At 35.9% G+C, this 18,606-nt stretch overlaps 2 protein-coding genes across 2 annotated transcripts; one reads left to right on the top strand and one right to left on the bottom strand.

The window, feature by feature from the left end:
- The first annotated feature begins 1,887 nt into the window (after positions 1-1,887).
- On the top strand, positions 1,888-14,444 carry lin9 (lin-9 DREAM MuvB core complex component). Its single transcript, XM_067383204.1, has 15 exons — positions 1,888-1,947; positions 3,007-3,039; positions 3,160-3,251; positions 3,551-3,655; positions 3,761-3,891; positions 4,245-4,370; positions 5,383-5,540; positions 8,925-9,058; positions 9,167-9,292; positions 9,793-9,894; positions 9,990-10,070; positions 10,174-10,299; positions 10,412-10,594; positions 10,860-10,957; positions 13,570-14,444. The coding sequence occupies exons 1-15, from the start codon at positions 1,917-1,919 to the stop codon at positions 13,673-13,675; spliced, it is 1,632 nt and encodes a 543-aa protein (XP_067239305.1). The 5' UTR covers positions 1,888-1,916; the 3' UTR covers positions 13,676-14,444.
- A 242-nt stretch (positions 14,445-14,686) lies between these two features.
- Positions 14,687-17,095, bottom strand: mixl1 (Mix paired-like homeobox). The gene is made up of 3 exons (XM_067383205.1): positions 16,983-17,095; positions 16,673-16,881; positions 14,687-15,352 (listed from the first exon to the last, which is right to left on the bottom strand). The coding sequence occupies exons 1-3, from the start codon at positions 17,080-17,082 to the stop codon at positions 14,687-14,689; spliced, it is 975 nt and encodes a 324-aa protein (XP_067239306.1). The 5' UTR covers positions 17,083-17,095.
- Between the last annotated feature and the right edge of the window lie 1,511 nt (positions 17,096-18,606).

Below are 18,606 nucleotides of genomic sequence, written 5' to 3' on the forward strand. Positions count from 1 at the left end.
AAATATGTCTGTTATTATTTCAGCTGATATGTAATAATGTAAGATTTGCAAAATCCCCTGAAGGGAAAGGCCTTATATTCTATTTTCATCTATTTTGTCATCTGACTAGTCTGTGATATAATGGATAAATCCATTATGACCTTTTCTGATTAGTACCAAACAACGTTTGAGTGAATTTCCCTATTCTTATGGTATAAGATGGACTGAGTCGTTGGGCTTTTTCTCCTTCGCTCTCCCTTGCTCTTCTGCTTCATCTCTCCTATCTGCAAATGTCTTAATTATTGTTTTTTCTTTCTGTATATTCTGAACTTCATCTATTAGATGCAATACTCTGGATTTTACAATACTCTAAATTTTATTATTAACTATTAATACTTCTTTCTGATTGTTATTTTACCTTTTGGTTTTATTAAATATTGTCATTATCGATTAAAGTTTGCGTGTGAGGCTAAATTTAATTGAAATTAATAAATAATTTTTCTTCAACGTCATCAACTGCCTGGATCTCATTTTCTCAAGTTTTTGCATCAGGTACACTACCGCTCAAAAGTTTGGGATCGGTAAGATTTTTAATGTTTTTAAAAGAGGTTTTGTCTGTAAATATAAATTTAAGTAAATGCAAGGATGCATTTACTTAATTAAAAATACAGTAAAAACAGATATATTGTGAAATATTATTACAATTTAAAATGACTTTTATATTTGAAAATATTTTAAAATGTAATTTATTCTTGTGTTGGCAAAGCAGAATTTTCAGCATCATTACTCCAGTCTTCAGTGTCACATGATCCTTCAGAAATCATTCTAATATGTCAATTTGCTGCTCAAGAAACATTTATTGTTTACAATTGTACAAAATATTTGTGTACAATATTTTTTTTTCAGGATTCTTTGATGAATAGAAAGTTCAAAAGAACAGTGTTTACTTGAAATCTAATCTTTTGTAACATTATAAATGTTTTTACTGTCACTTTTGATTGATTTAATGCATCCTTGCTGAATAAAAGTATTATTTTTTTTAATTTCTTTTCAAAAAAATAAAAATTCTTACTGACCCCAAACTTTTTAACGGTAGTGTATAATGTTACAAAAACTTTGTATTTCAGATAAATGCTGTTCTTTTGAACTTTCTATTCATCAAGGAATCCTGAAAAAACAACTCTTTTCAACATTGATAATAATAACAAATATTTCTTGAGGAACTAATCATCTTATTAGAATTATTTCTGAAGGATCATGTGACACTGAAGACAGAAGAAATTATGCTAACAATTCAGCTTTGCCAACATGAGAATAAATTACTTTGTAAAATATATTCAAATAGAAAAATTTTAAATTGTAATAATTGTTCACAATATTATTGTTTTTAGGGTATTTTTAATTAAATAAATTAAGCCTTGTTGAGCAGACAAAACTTCTTTTAAAAACATTAAAAATCTTACCGATCCCAAACTTTTGAGCGGTAGTGTATATTACACTACTATACACTACAGTTTACTGTAGTAAAAACTAAAGTACACTACAGTAATTATTACAGTTGTTCAGTTCACTATCATTAATATCACAGTATGCTGTAGCATTCATTAACAAAGTGTTGTAAATACTATAATATATACAGTATACTACAATTTACTATAGTATTTACTATAATTTATGCTACTATAGTATTTTTTTCACCTGGGCTGTTTTATAAGGATTTAGGAAAATAAGAAACCGTCTAAAAATAAAAAAACACTTGCCTGATCAGTCCTAATGTACCTAAAGAGTCTCATTTTTCTGTACCATGCAGCTGAAATCTTAAATGTTTTGATAGTTCGTGAGCGCGCAGACAGTGGAGTGTTTGTTTGAACTGCCCTCTCTGTCCCACAATGCATCGCGGCACTCGGCCTTTGAAAAACCGGCGCGGCTAATTCAAGATGGCGGAGCTCGAGCAGCTGTTAGACGAGAGTGAGTAAAAAACGAACTCCTCGCTAAACCTTCATAACTCTCCTGCCGAGCATGTGTCCAGTTTAAAAGCGCTTTATAACTCATTTTACTCGCCATACATTTAAAGTGTTTCTCAATGTTATGAGTGGTGTTAAAATAGACGCAAAGTTATTAGCGCTGAGGCTAACGAGCTAACAGTTAGCTTTCAGAAGCTACTACTATAAATAAATATCATACCTGAAGAGATTTTCGCCTTTAAATACCGTTATAATCACTTATTTATAATCAAATCTAGCCTCACGGCTGGTAGTAGTAGCGTGGTGGTTACAATACGTGCGGGGTTGAACTTTATAGACATTTATTGGGTCGTAACTCGATGACAGCTGCTGGGTTTTGTTGTTCTTGTCAGTGTCAGTCTGTTTGTGTTGTAAAACACTTTCCATATGATAAACAAACACTTTATATATGTTCACAGCTCTCTGTATGATGCAGTAGTGATGTTTAGATTTTGTATGATTCATCAAAATAGTTCTCAGTGGATTTTTTTTTGTTCCACTGTCATATATACATGCTTTGTTTTTATTGCATTAGGGTGGATAATGACGTAATTCCTCGGCTGTGCTCTTCAATTGTTTTTATTTCCATTAATTGGTCATTTTTACTGTTAATATTTGCAATATTAGTGATTGCATATTGAGCTAGAGCAGTGATAAATGACACATTGTAATGTAGTCAGTACTATAAGCATCTTATGGTTACAAAGATATTATTTGTGGTTTCTGGTTGGATCATCATGGTTAGTGATCTAAAATGATTATTATTTCATTATTATTATTTTAATCAACCAGGTTGATCCAACCATAAACCACAAGCTGTGTCATTCGTTACTGCTCTAGTTCAATATGCAATCACTGTATAGAAAGAGAGCAGTTTTATTAAGGATTTTGGCTTCTTTTTAGCTTTGAGGTGTACGATAAATAAAAATGTAATTGAAATATGATCAAGGACTTTATCATATGTTGCTTTTGAAAATTATATGTGTAGAAATATATCCAACTCTTTGTGTTCTTTCATCTTCAGGCTCTTCAGCTAAAGCTCTTGTAAGTTTAAGAGGTACGTCATTCTTTTTTTTTCTGATGCAAATACATTGCAATGCACATTGTCACAAAATGCCTCTTTACATCCCCTCCACAGCTGAGTAATTGTTGGCATTGTTGTTTGGTTCTTCTACAGAAGGAAGTTTGTCTAATACTCTAAATGAGAAGAACAATTTACCAAAATCTCAGAACACCAGGGGACGGAGCAGTTACGTTTCTGTGGAAACGGTAAGTTGCCATCTAATTGATTATGCTTGTTGCTGTATTTCCAGGGGCCAGTTGCATAAACATAGTCACTGTGTCTTACCAAGGGGTAATCAATGTTATTTTTCTAATTCAAATTACACCGGTCTACCTTTTTATATAAGAGACTTTTAAAAATTAGGACCACTCTTCAAGAAAAACATTAGTGTCTTAACTTTTAAGACTAGTCTAAGTGGTTTATGCATCCGGCCCCAGGTTTGCTTGCAGTTTTGCATCTTAGCCTTTATTGCTTCTAAATGTCTCCTGTCTGATTTGTCCTTCAGCCAACAAGGAGCTCAAAGAGGAGTCGACTGTCGTGTGAGGATGAGGAGCGACCTCTGGCCTCCAGATCTCCCAGGAGGAGTCAGAGGGTCACCACTGTGCCTCAGGTGAGAGAGACTTCTAGGATGTATTTGTAATCAGAAGGATTGATTGATCTCTTCATATGAAGATCTGTGAAATTACATGTTCATTTTGAATGTTTGCCTTTGCAGAAACTTACAAATGTCACAACACCAGACAAAAGGGCTTCACAGAAAATTGGACTGAGACTAAGAAACTTACTCAAACTGCCCAAAGCACACAAATGGTGCATCTATGAATGGTTCTATTCAAATATTGACAGGTATGTTCTGTAGACTTCATATTTTTAGTCACTGTGTGCAGTTCTTATGCTGCTAATATTCACATTCTTAAATTTGTAATCAGTTTGAGTATTGGAAAGTGAAAGTAGTGTCTTTCTTCCATAAGACATGTCACAACATTGCTTTTCCTTTTATAAATAGATTATTAGACTAGTAATAGACTCAATAAATTTGTTTTAATAGTCCGCTTGGTTGATTAACAGAAGTGAATGTCAAAAAATGTTTGTTAATTTTATGCAAATTCTAGATAAATATTGTGTAAAGTAAACAATATTATGTACACGCGATTATTTTTAATTGTCTTTCCAAATGAAATCATTTTCATGTTTTTTAGGCCTTTATTTGAAGGAGACAATGACTTCTGCCTGTGTTTGAAGGAGTCTTTTCCCAATCTAAAGACCAGAAAGTTGACCAGAGTTGAATGGGGAACAATCAGAAGACTTATGGGCAAACCTCGAAGGTTAAATGGCTCCTCATTTTTTTAACCTTATACAGTAATCACAATAAATTCCCCTAACATACATTACTAATGATTTACAATTATAATATGTATACATCTAGACAGGGCTTGACATTAACACCAGCCAAACCGTCAAATGCGGGTGGATTTTAGCACAGTCACTCCTACTAGCCACTTTGGCGGGTTGAATTTTTTATATAATATTTAAATTTTTCAATTTTAAAAAATGCATCTGAAATAATAAACTAAGGGCAATGTAGTGTTGTCAAAAAATCTATTTTCTTCGTTTTTTTTTTTTTTTTTTTGCATATCGATACTGAAATATCTGAAACGCTTCCAATACTCATTTTCCACAGAATAGATACACAATACCAGTTCTTACTCACTCTCTCATCTCTCTGACATACAAACCCGCCTCCCCACACTCACTTATTTAATTTGCTCCAGATGAATATTGTTGTTGTTACAGGGCTTGTATTGCATGCATTAATTTTACTCATTCCCGTAGATTTTGTTCGCAGACCCAAAGTGTGCACACATAAAGCCTCTTCTCAGTACTAAACTGAGTTCTTTTTCACTGCTTACTGTGCTTAAACAGTCAGATACACACAAAATAATGTCAAAATGCTTGTCTTGGTTAGTGTTCTCGTAAACACAGTCAGTTATGTTTTAAGTTAACATAAACAGTTGAGAAAGAAAATGCATGTGTAACAGCATAATGAATCCGTGCGTCAGCTCTTAAAGTGACAGCAGCCTAAAATACCTGCTGCCAAATTATGAGATAATGTTAAAAATATCTACATGGCAGTTTTTCCCCATGGTATTGATGTCAAAATTGTGGCCATTGAAAATGCTGAGTGGCTAGTAACTTTGGAAAACTACCAGCCACAGCGGCTGGTGAGCAAAAAAGTTAATGTCCTGCATCTATACTTGCACATAAAAGCCGCATTACAATGCAAATGTCTTGCTTTAAAATGCTTGGACTTGTGTGTTAATATATTATGTTTTTCAGATGTTCCTCAGCATTCTTTGCTGAAGAACGAATGGCTCTGAAACAGAAGAGGCAGAAGATGCGTCTCCTGCAGCAGAGGAAAATCACAGATATGTCTTTATGCAAAGACTTGCCAGATGAGATTCCTTTGCCCTTGGTCATCGGCACTAAAGTTACAGGTGAGGATCTGATTATATCTGCTATTATCTTACACGATCAGCAGATGTGAAAAGAACATTTCAAAATAGACTTTGTCTTAAGATTTTGAGTTTTGATTTTGAGAATCTGTACCTGATCAGGTGATCTTCTAGTTTTCCAAGTTTTGCACTCTAGTATGGAAGTAAGATAATGCCAAATGTTTTTGAAATAAAAAGCTTGTTGAATTGCACTATTTGAAAAAAATATGCATTACATTAGCTGTGCTTGCATTTAGATGCACTGTATTTTTAAGGCTTGCATTTTTATGGGATGAAATTCAACACAATCGTATATTTAATCTGTGAATATTTCAATTAAAAATATTTCACACACATTTTCATTATTAAAAATTCAATAATTCATATTCACCTTTCAAATTTCACTTCCAAAATATTCATTCTGTTTAAAAATACAACCTATAAAATTCGACTAGCAATTTTCAGTCCATTTTATTTCGCTTTACAAATTCGCTTCCACAAATTCAGTGGTTCAAATTCGGCAGAAAATTCAACATTTCACATCCGGGAACTGCAGGAAGAGCAGTAGAGTGCCGATGCATCATCTCTATCTGCTGTTAGTCTGCTTCACCAGCAGGTGCCGCTAGCGGCTGTTTAGGAAGACCAAAGCAACGCTAGTAAATCATCATTCATTCATAAAAACGGATTTACAGAATTAGAGCAAGCATAAGTGAATATGTGATGATTATCAGGGCCAGTATAAATGCAGAAACGCTGATAAAGACACAAAAACTGCATTTATGTTTAATTCAGTGTATTTACGCTTACTTTCCCAGTGTAGCTACAGCTTTCTCTCCAGTGAACAAGATAACGTTATTGCCCGATGCTGGTGTACAGAGCAAACGTTAAATCTGAGGTAGACATATATTTCTCTCTGTTGTTTAGTTCCCTTAACTTTATATCGCGGCGCTGTGTTGTAATACTAGGGCTTCCCTCATCCGTCATAGGATTGCCCTGCCATCAGGACAAAAACTCTTAACACAGTTTAATGGACTCGTACAGTGATATAAAAGACCAAACTCGCATCTCATTTGTGATGTAGGTTAGACTATATAGGCTCCAAGAAAGCAGATACTGGCATAAAGTTGATTTGACGCTGAACGTTTGATTATGATACTCGCAAATTTAGGGACCGTCTCTAAAGTTACGACATTCTGTATTCACGTTTCTACCTTCAATTGCATTTAAAGAGAATGACTTAGTCACAAAACCAACTGTAAATTGTTCATCTAGGTGTCAGGTATAATGCAAACCTTTTAGATTTTTGATGTTTATTATAATAAAAGGTAACACTTTATATTAAATAGTTGATATGAACGAACAATGAACTGCACTTCTACAGCACTTACTAATCTTTGTTAATGTTAATTCCAGCATTTACTAATACATTATTAAAATCAAGAGTTGTATTTGTCAACTTTAGTTAATGCACAGTGAAGTAACATGAACAATGAACTGCTGTATTTTTATTAATGTTAACAAAGATTAACAAATACAACAACAAATGTGTTGCTCATGGATAGTTCACATTAGTTAATACATTATGAACCTTACTGTAAAGTGTTTCCAAATAAACTGTCAAGTAATATGTAAAGATTGCTATGTATTTCACTACTGTATTGGATTATACAAAAAAATGCCATAACTTAAAGCTCAATAGCATATGATGAAAATGATTTAGTCACCAAAACTACCTGTGAAGTGTTCATCTAGGTGCCAGGTCGAAGAGTGATGCACCCTTCTCTCTCTCTCTCTCTCTCTCTCTCTCTCTCTCTCTCTCTCTCTCACACACACACACACACACACACACACACACACACACACACACACACACACACACACACACACACATATTCAAACACACTCAACTCAAAGTACATGCACATATACTTTTTCTTTTTTTTACACATTCATCACACAATTAGTTCTACTTAGTTAATTTTATTTCTAAATTTTATTTAAAATTTGTATAAACAGGATAATCTATGATCAGGTAAAATAAAAAATTAACAAAGTAAAAAAAAATAGTGTGATGAACGTGTAAAATAAATAAATAAATAAATAAATAGTATATATATATATATGCATGTACTTTGAGTGAGGTGTGTTTGAATATGTATATGTGCATGTGTGTCTACAAGAGTTTGGTAGAAGGTAGAAACGTGAATACCAAATGTCGTAACTTTAGAGACGGTCCCTAAATTTGCGAGTATCATAATCAAACGTTCAGCGTCAAATCAACTTTATGCCAGTATCTGCTTTCTTGGAGCCTATATAGTCTAACCTACATCACAAATGAGGTGCGAGTTTGGTCTTTTATATCACTGTACGAGTCCATTAAGCTGTGTTAAGAGTTTTTGTCCTGATGGCAGGGCAATCCTATGACGGATGAGGGAAGCCCTAGTATTACAACACAGCGCCGCGATATAAAGTTAAGGAAACTAAACAACAGAGAGAAATATATGTCTATCTCAGATTTAACGTTTGATCTGTACACCAGCATCGGGCAATAACGTTATCTTGTTCACTGTACAGAAAGCTGTAGTTACACTGGGAAAGTAAGCGTAAATACACTGAATTAAACATAAATGCAGCTTTTGTGTCTTTATCAGCTTTTCTGCATTTATACTGGCCCTGATAATCATCACACATTCACTTACCGCTTGCTCCATTTCTGTAAATCTGTTTTTATGAATGAATGATGATTTACTAGCGTTGCTTTGGTCTTCCTAAACAGCCGCTAGCGGCACCTACTGGTGAAGAAGACTAACAGCAGATAGAGATGATGCATCGGCACTCTACTGCTCTTCCTGCAGTTCCCGGATGTGAAATGTTGAATTTTCTGCCGAATTTGAACCACTGAATTTGTGGAAGCGAATTTGTAAAGCGAAATAAAATGGACTGAAAATTGCTAGTTGAATTTTATAGGTTGTATTTTTAAACAGAATAAATATCTTGGAAGTGAAATTTGAAATGTGAATATGAATGATTGAATTTTTAATAATGAAAATGTGTGTGAAATATTTTTAATTCAAATATTCACAGCTTAAATATACGACCATGTTGAATTTCATCCCATAAAAATGCAAGCCTTAAAAATACAGTGCATCTAAATGCAAGTACAGCTAATGTAGTGCATATTTGTTTTCAGTTAGAGCAATTCAACAAGCTTTTTATTTCAAAAACATTTGGCATTAATTTACTTCCATACTCTAGAGCTATAATTTCTTGGCAAATGTATGTCTTCTAGAACCAAAGAAAATCATAGATATTACTTTTTGCAAAATGAAATGTTTTGAATACAGATAAAACTATTTTTTCCTTTTCCTTTTTTTCTTTAAACACTAGCTCGTCTTAGGGGTGTCCATGATGGTCTGTTTACTGGTCAGATTGATGCAGTGGATACTAGTGCAGCAACGTATCGCGTGACCTTTGACAGAAATGGGCTCGGCACACACACTGTTCCTGACTACGAAGTGCTTGTAAGAAAATAACTGTCTCATCCAAAAAAAATAAAAAATTTGTGTCATCCAAAAAGGAAACTTATTTGATTTTTAACGGCTAACACTCTGCAATGCTTTTTTCCCCAGAGTAATGAACCTCATGAGACGATGCCCATATCTGCTTTTGCTCAGAAACAGCGGCCACCTCGTTTCCAGAACTTTCTGACCCCACCCCGTGGATCCTATCCAGGCTCAACCCAGTCCATTTTAATGGTAAAATGAGACATTCAAATTTGAGTTCCTTGAATCAGTGGTGGTTAACTGATGTCATGACCCAAAAAATGTCTGTTCTGCTAGGGTTGCATGGCTGCAGGGATAAAACAGTGCTAAATGCCAATAATTAAATGCAACAATGTGCTGTTTGTTCTGACCACAAGGTGTTTTCTGTGGTGAATAATTGAGTGCCAAATACATTAAACAATTCAGGAGTCATTTAGAATCCAAACATTTAATCTTTAAAGCCAGTTCTGACATGAATAATTTTGTATAGTGTTGGGCCATTCATACATTTCAGTGTTTGATTTTTTCTAAGATATTTTTTGTTTGCTTTTACGACAGTTTTGGTGCTATGCAGGGTACCCACTTGATTCAGTATAAAATCTGTCCTTAAGAAAAGCCAGTTGAGAACCACTGACACAAATAACAGATGTTAAATAATTATTCCACAAAATGTCTAGGAAAAATAATTGAAGTTGTCTTTGCTCTCTTCCCAGGATAACGACCCGCTGTTCAGTCAGTCTCCCTGGAGGAGTAAACTGACAGGAACTGATGGAGAGACACTGGGTGGATTTCCTGTCAAGTTTCTTGTGCAAGTGGTGAGAATTTCAATCACTAATGTTATCTGTTTCCTTGGCATTCATTTTACATTTTACAAAATGAATTTCATCATTTTGTTTTATTCTCCTGCTAGACACGCTTGTCCAAAATCCTCATGATTAAAAAGGAACATATAAAGCATTTGAAGGAGATGAACACAGAAGCTGAGAAACTGGTAAGATTTTAAAGTGCTTGACAGTAAAAGACAAGAGCTGATATGGAGTTGTTTTTGTGCTTCGATTGTACGGCAAGTAACTTTTTCCATTCTTCCGCTGCAGAAGTCCTATTCCATGCCGATTGGGTTGGACTTGCAGAAGCGATATGCCACAACAGTGCTGGACCTGGAACAGCTTAATAAAGACCTCAACAAAGTCCTCCATGAAGTACAGCAGTTTTGCTATGAGGTACTTTTTTTTTTCTCCCCACTTACCACACTTACTCTCCAGACATTCAGTTCTGGTTTTCTTTGTAATATTTTGGACATAAAACATGCATTCAAATCCCATCTCTGTTCAGCTGGCCCCAGATCAGGGCATGCAGCCTGCAGATCAGCCCAGTGAGCTGCGACGGCGCTGTGAAGAAGAGTCACAGGACGTTGTGCGTCTGAGTAACGCATTGCCTGACGGAGAACAGCGCGTCCAGAGCCCCGGCCTCACTCAGCTTGTCTCTCGTCTCACAGCACTCCTCCTGCAGATCAGGGTACCAGACTATACTATTTACCGTTGCATCCCGTTTACAACAACATTTTTATATTTTTTTGAAGAGAAAACAATTTTTGCTCCTCCTTATCACTAAAAAGCATTTACATGGAGCGCAGACCAAGAACTTGTGAGCCAGGATTCCCATGTGCCAGTTTAATAATACTAGCTTAACTAAGTTGTTTGTTCTGCTCTATCAAACACTTTTATATGCAGATGTACTTCACTTTGGATCATGATCATATTTCTCTCCTTATTTAATGCAGTGTTTGGCCGAAGGGGGAGACTTGAACTCGTTTGAATTCAAATCACTCACAGACTCTCTTAATGACATAAAGAGTTCAATAGATGACTCCAACCTCAGGTAATACTAGTTTTGCTTTGTTTTTCCTGCATTTGTTAAACCCTCTGGTGTTGTTCGGTCATTTTAGACCAAAAAAACAAAAAATATTTGGAAATTTTAAAAATAGCTACTTCATTGGAATGGTACAAAGCTTTCTGACTTTTATGGCAGTCCCTATGGGACCCCCCCAAAAAATCGTGGCTTGATTTGAAAAAACTAAATGGATGTATAAAGAAAAGAAAAAAAAAGTCACACTTGCCATATAAAATCAATGAGAAATAGGCAAAGATACCAAAATACAGAGAATTTTTTGTGCGTACAATCTACAAATCAGCCACGATGCAGAAAAAAAGTGCACAGCAATGAAGGGGTGACATTTTAAAATGACAAGAGTGCAAAATAGACACATTCCACTCAAACAGCTTGGGTTTAACGAGTAAAAATGAATGCAAAAACTGAAGAAAAAAAAAATCTAAACATTGACAGAAAGTAGTCTTTGAGAATGTCTAAATATATATCCAAATCCACAAGTTAATAAAAGTATTTGTCTAAAAACATATATTACTTATATAGAGCTATATAGGTGGTTACACCATGGCATTACAGATGTTTTTCTTTTTTTACTCCCACCAGATGGCACTAATCTGCCTTCAAAAATTGGATTTTAATGGCATTGGGTCTCATTCACTAAGCATGCAAATGCACAAATTTGTGCATGAAATCTGCGTAGGAACGATTTTAAGAACAAATCATGATTCACCAAAAATTTAGTAGTAAAAATACTTCTAAATTTATGACAAAACATAGGAACAACAAAGTGAAAGCACCTGTACACAAAAAAAGCACTTGCTCTATACGGCCTTATAATCGTATTAAGAAGTTATGTGGCATTATGTTTGGCAATGCTCGAGGAACAGGCGAGAGTGCGTCTTTAAATAGTGGCATTTATGATGAAAGTGCCATAAGCCTGTAAAGGCAGGAACACACCAAGTAGATGGTCAGCCGTGGGGCAGTTTTCGTTTGTTGGCTGATTAAGTTTTCTCTGTGTGTTCCACACCGTCGGCTGAAGTTGGTCCTCATTGACTTTTTTTCAGCCGATTCGACATGTTGAATCGGCGTCGGAGTTAGTCAGGCCATCTGATCATTCTGATTGGCTGTTCAGCTACTGCCACCTGCTGGTACGGAAAGGCATTTAATCTTACGCAGGCTCTGAATGGACGTGCTACTTTGTCATCGGCTGTCGAGCGTCGGTTTGGTGTGTTAGGGCAACTTTGGACCCAGACACTGCCAACGTGAGCTAACATTAAGTCTGCTTTCGTCTGTACTAGTTCGTCGGCGTTGGCTTGGTGTGTTCCTGCCTTAAGGAAAGTGTGCGTGGAAAGCCCTTATATGGACATGGTTTGGGCGGTAACCTTGTGCACACGGGCACTCATTTAGAATACTCCAAATTCACTAAAATAAAAGAACGAGGTTAATAACAAATTCATGTGATATAATATTGAACAAAAATGTTGACACTGATTTTACTGAAAATAAAAAAAAAAAAAGTCAAATTTCAGGTGTTTGGTCACTTTTGACCACAAACAACACAAGTGTGACTCCCAAATAAACAATACCAAAGGGTTAAAGGGTTAGTTCACCCAAAAATGTAAATTCTGTCATTAATTATTCACCCTCACATCTTTCCACACCTGCAAGACCTTCATTTATCTTCGGAACGCATATTAAGATATTTTTGATGAAATCCGATGGCTCAGTGAGGCCTCCATTACCAGCACGATAATTAACACATTCAGATGCCCAGAAAGCTACTAAAGACATATTTACAACAGTTCATATGACTACAGTGGTTCAACCTTAATGTTATGAAGCGATGAGAATACTTTTTGTGCACCAAAAAAAATAAAATAACGTGTTTATTCAACATTATCTAGTGAGGGCAATTTCAAAACACTGCTTCATGACGCTTCGAAGCTTAACAAATAATTTGTTTTGAATCAGTAGTTCGGAGTGTATCAAACTGCCAAAGTCATGTGATTTCAGTAAATGAGGCTTCGTTATGTCATAAGTGTTTCAAAATTTCAGTGGTTCACCACTGGGGGGCGTGACTCTGGCAGTTTGACACACGCTCCGAAGCACTGATTCAAAACAAATGATTCGTTAAGCTTCGAAGCTTCATGAAGCAGTGTTTTGAAATCGCCCATCACCAGATATTGTTGAATAAAGTCATTTGTTTTTTTGGTGCACAAAAAGTATTCTCGTCGCTTCATAACATTAAGCTTGAACCACGGTAGTCACATGAACTGTCTTAAATACATCTTTAGTAGCTTTCTGGGTATTGAAAATGGCGATGCAGGCCTCATTGAGCCATCGGATTTTATCAAAAATATATTAATTTGTGCTCTGAAGATGAACAAAGGTCTTATGGGTATAGAATGACATGAGGGTGAGTAATTAATTAATGACAGAATTTTCATTTTTGGGTGAACTAACCCTTTAAGTTTTTATATTACATCATTGTTGTTGTTCCCATTTCCCAGTCACACAGTGCAGTTCCCATCTAAAAAGAGCTCAAAACATTAATGTGCTTTGCTTTTAAAACATTGTCATTTACAATAATCTGTCTTCTGCAGTTGTTTTCAGGACAATGTGGAGATCCATGTAGCACACATACAAAGTGGTCTGAGCCAGCTGGGTAACCTCCATGCTTTCTCTGCCAACAACACCAACAGAACGTGACTGAAATAAACTTGCACACCCCCTGGGAATCCAATCTCAAATATGGACAGCGACTCACCTCTTCAGCTCACCACATTGTTCTTTTGTGTTCGTTCTGTTTGACGTTATGAAAGGTCAGAATGTGTGTTCACTGACTGTACCTGCAAAAGTAGTGTTCAAATTCCATGCCCGAAGGCAGCAGAGTGTCTTGGATGATGTTCCACTAGCTAGCAAAAAAAAAAAAACGGAGTGTGAAGTTTTATGTTTAGTAGACTTAAATGTTTGACATAATTTGAGATGTTACTCACACTCAATTTTATATTTAAGTTTCCCTTTATTTTTATTATTATCGCTGGTTTCCAACTAGGGTGTATGCCGAGTGACACTACTTATTGGTGCAGTTTGTTTGATTGAAACCGTTTTGCATAATTTTATTTCCTCTGTCTCTATCTCAAAGTGCTCAACTTTGAATGTCCTGAGAGAAGAGGTACTGTTCTGTCTGTTTTAAACTGTTCTGTATGTTTTAAATATGTACATTGTAGATAACTGTACAGTTCACTCAAAATATATCAATAAATCGATCATATATAGGGTAATGTGGACATTTTTGACTTGCCAGATTTAGGTATTTTTGCAAAACAACCAATCTGTTTATACAAGTCCTATAATAGACAGCTGTGTGGAATGAAACAGTTTGTCTCATCCTTAGAAGAAGAATAATCACCCATATGCCCCACTGGTGTGTTTTTAAATGCGATAGTTTTGTGGGGTTTTTTAACCTGTAAGTGTATGCATGAAAACAAAACATTTGTAAATAAATTGATTTCTATTATCTTCATAAAGGCTCAGAGTCTGTATTTTGGTGGTTTATAGAGATTTTTATTATGAATGTAGAATGTCTCCCTTTTACCCCATATTGTGTGATTATCACATACATAATATACAATAATATCTGAAATATACAATAAATATCTGATTTTCAAAACTTCAATGTTCTTCAAAGCTTCAGATAAAGTCTGCGAGTGTTAAAAGCTAAATAAACCCATTAAAAATTGCTTCTCTTTCCCAATCCGAGTCGGAATCTGAGAACTCGACAGCTTCGCTTGCTCTGATAGGAGAAAAGGTTCCAAAACTTCCTGGCTGGACCTTAACTGGCATGTTTTGGACAGTACAGGCAATGTGTTTGGGGGATGATGAGGACATCATGAAGTTATTCTGTGATGGGAGAGGTGGAATAACCACCTTCATCTCCGGCCCAATGGTTTTGTTCGGTGGGAAGTTGTCGTACTCCACCAAAAATTGCTTCATTGTAGACTTGGCATGGCTTGCGGCCGTGAACTGTCCATGTCCCTTCAGATACTGCTGTGCGTAATTGCGTGGCACCACAACGCTCAGGTGATCCGTTTTGATTTGGTTCTCCTCGGTTCCGCTGAACATACATGGAATCGTGGTCGGGTCGTATATGTCACCTTTCATGGTGCAGATCTTTTCTTCTGAAGGGTTGATCATCTGTTGACTGAAGTTGTCCATCGTGACAAACTTTGGTGTTCTTTGTGTCTCCAGGCTGGTGTGGTTCTGATGTGTCGTAAACTGGTTCATAAGGAGATTGTTGGTGGTCAGGATATTTCCACTGGTCTTGTTGGGAACTGGAACGCCCACCTGCCGCCGTGACTTTGCCCTTCGGTTCTGGAACCACACCTGAATAGAAAATGAACACATTTGTTTAGGTACCTGATGCCATTCAAGCGTTATCTACAACATTTTCAGTGACAGAGCAAACAAGTAGACAACAAAACTACACTGGCATACATTCAGACAACTGTAGAGGAAACCGGGGCTTGTTGTCACACTTTTACTAAAACAAAGACAAGGGTATTTTTTATAAATGTTGGGGCAAGCTGTTATATATTTTAATTGCATACTAAATAATGCTTTGTTTGACTGTTTAAATTTTGATTAAATATTTCATATAGATAAACTTTAAAATACATTGCATATTACATTTATGGATTGTTTTTTTGTTTTGTTTAGAGTTTACAAATTCTCAGGTCTGTGTCAAACATCACATTTTGACCCCTGTGAGGTCAAAGTTTGTTGAATTAAAAAAAAAAAAAAAAAAGGATTCCCTGGCCAATAAAATGTTTTATAAGCTGTTGTAGATGTTAATGTATCAGTCTATACAGAAATAAACCTAACTCTGGGAAATATTCACTTCAGGGGAAAAGTTGGACAACTAGCCCTGGAGTCCCTTTTAATGTTAAAGGATTAGTTAACTTTCAAATGAAGATTACCCCAAGTTTACTCACCCTCAAGCCATCCTAGGTGTATATGACTTTACTCTTTCTGATGAACACAATCTGGATTTTTAATAAATAACCTGACACATCCGAGCTTTATAATGGCAGTGAACGGGTCACGAGTATGAGCTGAAGAAAGTCATAAACGTGAACTCCGCACGGGTTAATAAAGGCCTTCTGATGTAAACCAATGCGTTTGTGTAAAAAAATATCTATATTTAAGAAGTTAAGTAAAATATCTAGCTTCAGTCAGACCGCCTTCTGTATTTAACGTATGAAGAAAGTGTAAAACTCTAGCAGTTAAAATGCTGACGCTACATCCTACGGAAAACAACTGACGGAAAGCCAGTTTACGCTTTCTTCGTAACTTGAATATGGAAGGCGGAAGCTAGATATTTTACTCCATAACTTGTTAAATATGGATATATTTTTTTTACACAAACGCATAGCTTCTCTTCAGAGGGCCTTTATTAACCCCCCGGAGCCGTGTAGAGTATGTTTATGATGGATGGATGTGGATGGTCGCTCACTGCCATTATAAAGCTTGGATGCGTCAGGATATTTATTAAAATATGTCAGATTGTGTTCATCAGAAAGAAGAAAGTCATATACACCTACGATGGCTTGAGGGTGAGTAAAGCTTGGGCTAATTTTAATTTGAAAGTGAACTAATCCTTTAAGCAGGTCTTTTCCTGAGGAAGACTGCAAACAGAAATCTCACCTGAATTCTCGACTCTGGCAAACCGGTCAGCGCCTCAAGTTTCTCTCTTAAATAAATATCAGGGTATTTGGTGTCCAAGTAAACTTTCTCCAGGACGTCAATTTGCTGCTGCGTGAAGTTGGTACGTTTTCTGCGGTGCGTAAACAAGCTCGCGCTGTCCGCCCTGGAGGCGCCATTGAGGAACTTCATCCTGTCTTGAGCTGCGTAATCTGAAGAGAAACACGGATGAAAATTATTTGAATTAGACGTATTGATTACTCAGTCACTCTCAAATGCTTTTTAAAAAAAATATCCCTGAATAAACACCCACCTGTTGTGTGCATGTTAGTCCTCCTTTCCAAATCTGCGGTTGGAAAAAGCTGGAATTGCTTTAAGTGTCCATTCCCAAGGTTTCCATGCACGACTGCCATTGTGACCTAGTCCTACTCGTGTTCAGTTTGCAATAATTTGACTTCCCTTCGAATGGCATTATATACCGAGTCAGCCAGCCTCCCTCAGAGCTGATCAAAGTGAAGCTGAGGGGCGGCAGGACGCAGGTGTGAATTTTTGACATTCGTGGGCCATTTGCATCTGTAAAAGGTTCGTGTGTGAGTTTAATGGGATCTCCACCCGAATACACATGACTTGAAAAAACATGTACGTGTATTGTTGGGTTGAGATGTTTTCCTGATCAGCTCTTCAGATCAGTTTGCAGCCTTGCACTTCCTGCAGACTGCTCAGCGTTTTATACAGTAACTTGTAGAAATGCTTCAGATGTTTATATGGATCTTTCATTGGGCCCTGGAGATTTTTAGCATATACTCTTTGTAGATATGAATCATTATTTGATATTATTTGATAAATTTATAAAAAAATCACTAATGTTTCCAACAAAAATGGTTGTAGCCTAGAGAAATTTATACTACTGATCAATTTTGTGTGGTGAAAATCATTTAAAACGTTAAAAATCAGTATTATGTTGACGAAGAAAACTTTAATTTTACTTTGTGATATATATTTTATATAAGCAGAGTTTTTTTTATAATTTAATTCATATTTTAAGATTAAAAGTCTGGGTCTGGGTCTGGGACAAGGGTAAAAGAGATAAACAAAATATAATAAGCACAAAAATAAATGGCAAGGGAATGGTAAGAAAAAGAAACTTAAAAGTTTTAAAGTGGCTGTCACTTAACAAAAAGAAAACAGTTAAAATCTGTTTTAGTAAAGAAAAACCCTTATAACAAAAAATAAAATAAAAAATAGTGGTATTTTAAACTTTTTTTCCATTGGTTGTTTTGAATGGCATGGAACAAGCATGTTATCATATTGATGAATTTCTCCCAGTGGCCTGTATAGTTGGCCAATGTTCATGCAATCTGACAATGATTCAGACAGCTTTTCTTGACACAGACAACACATTAAGGGTCCAAACAGTCTGCATTCTTTATCCCATCTGTAATTTGCACCGCAGACCTGGTGAAATGACATTTTGCTCCACTGAATACTTGTGTGGGGCTGAAGTGACAAACTAAACTAAAGAAAACACATTTGCAGTACTTTTGCAATAATGCTAATGTTTAATCCTCTTTTGTCTAGCTTTAAATGCCTCCACTAGATGAACATTTTTAACTTTGATCAGATCCAGGGCCACAATGATTAACTCACCTATTCAAAAATATCACCATCTGGAAACATCAAACATAAGTCTGTGTCTTTTGATGCAGCCAACTGTAGCAGCTAATGATCAGCCGTTAACACATCAGCTGCCATCTTTGATAGACAAAGCTTTCTCACCTCCAAAATGCCTCCATAGACAGAGGGATTAGCGAGGGACATTTTGCCCTCAATGTCACAAATTTGTTGGCATCATTTGTCTAGACATTTGTCTAGAGTTTTTCCTTCTCTCTTACTTTTATTTTTTTGAAGACGTAGAAAAAAACTAATCCAAATTAACA

The sequence above is a fragment of the Chanodichthys erythropterus genome, chromosome 4, assembly GCF_024489055.1.
Source record: "Chanodichthys erythropterus isolate Z2021 chromosome 4, ASM2448905v1, whole genome shotgun sequence".
Lineage (NCBI taxonomy): Eukaryota > Metazoa > Chordata > Actinopteri > Cypriniformes > Xenocyprididae > Chanodichthys > Chanodichthys erythropterus.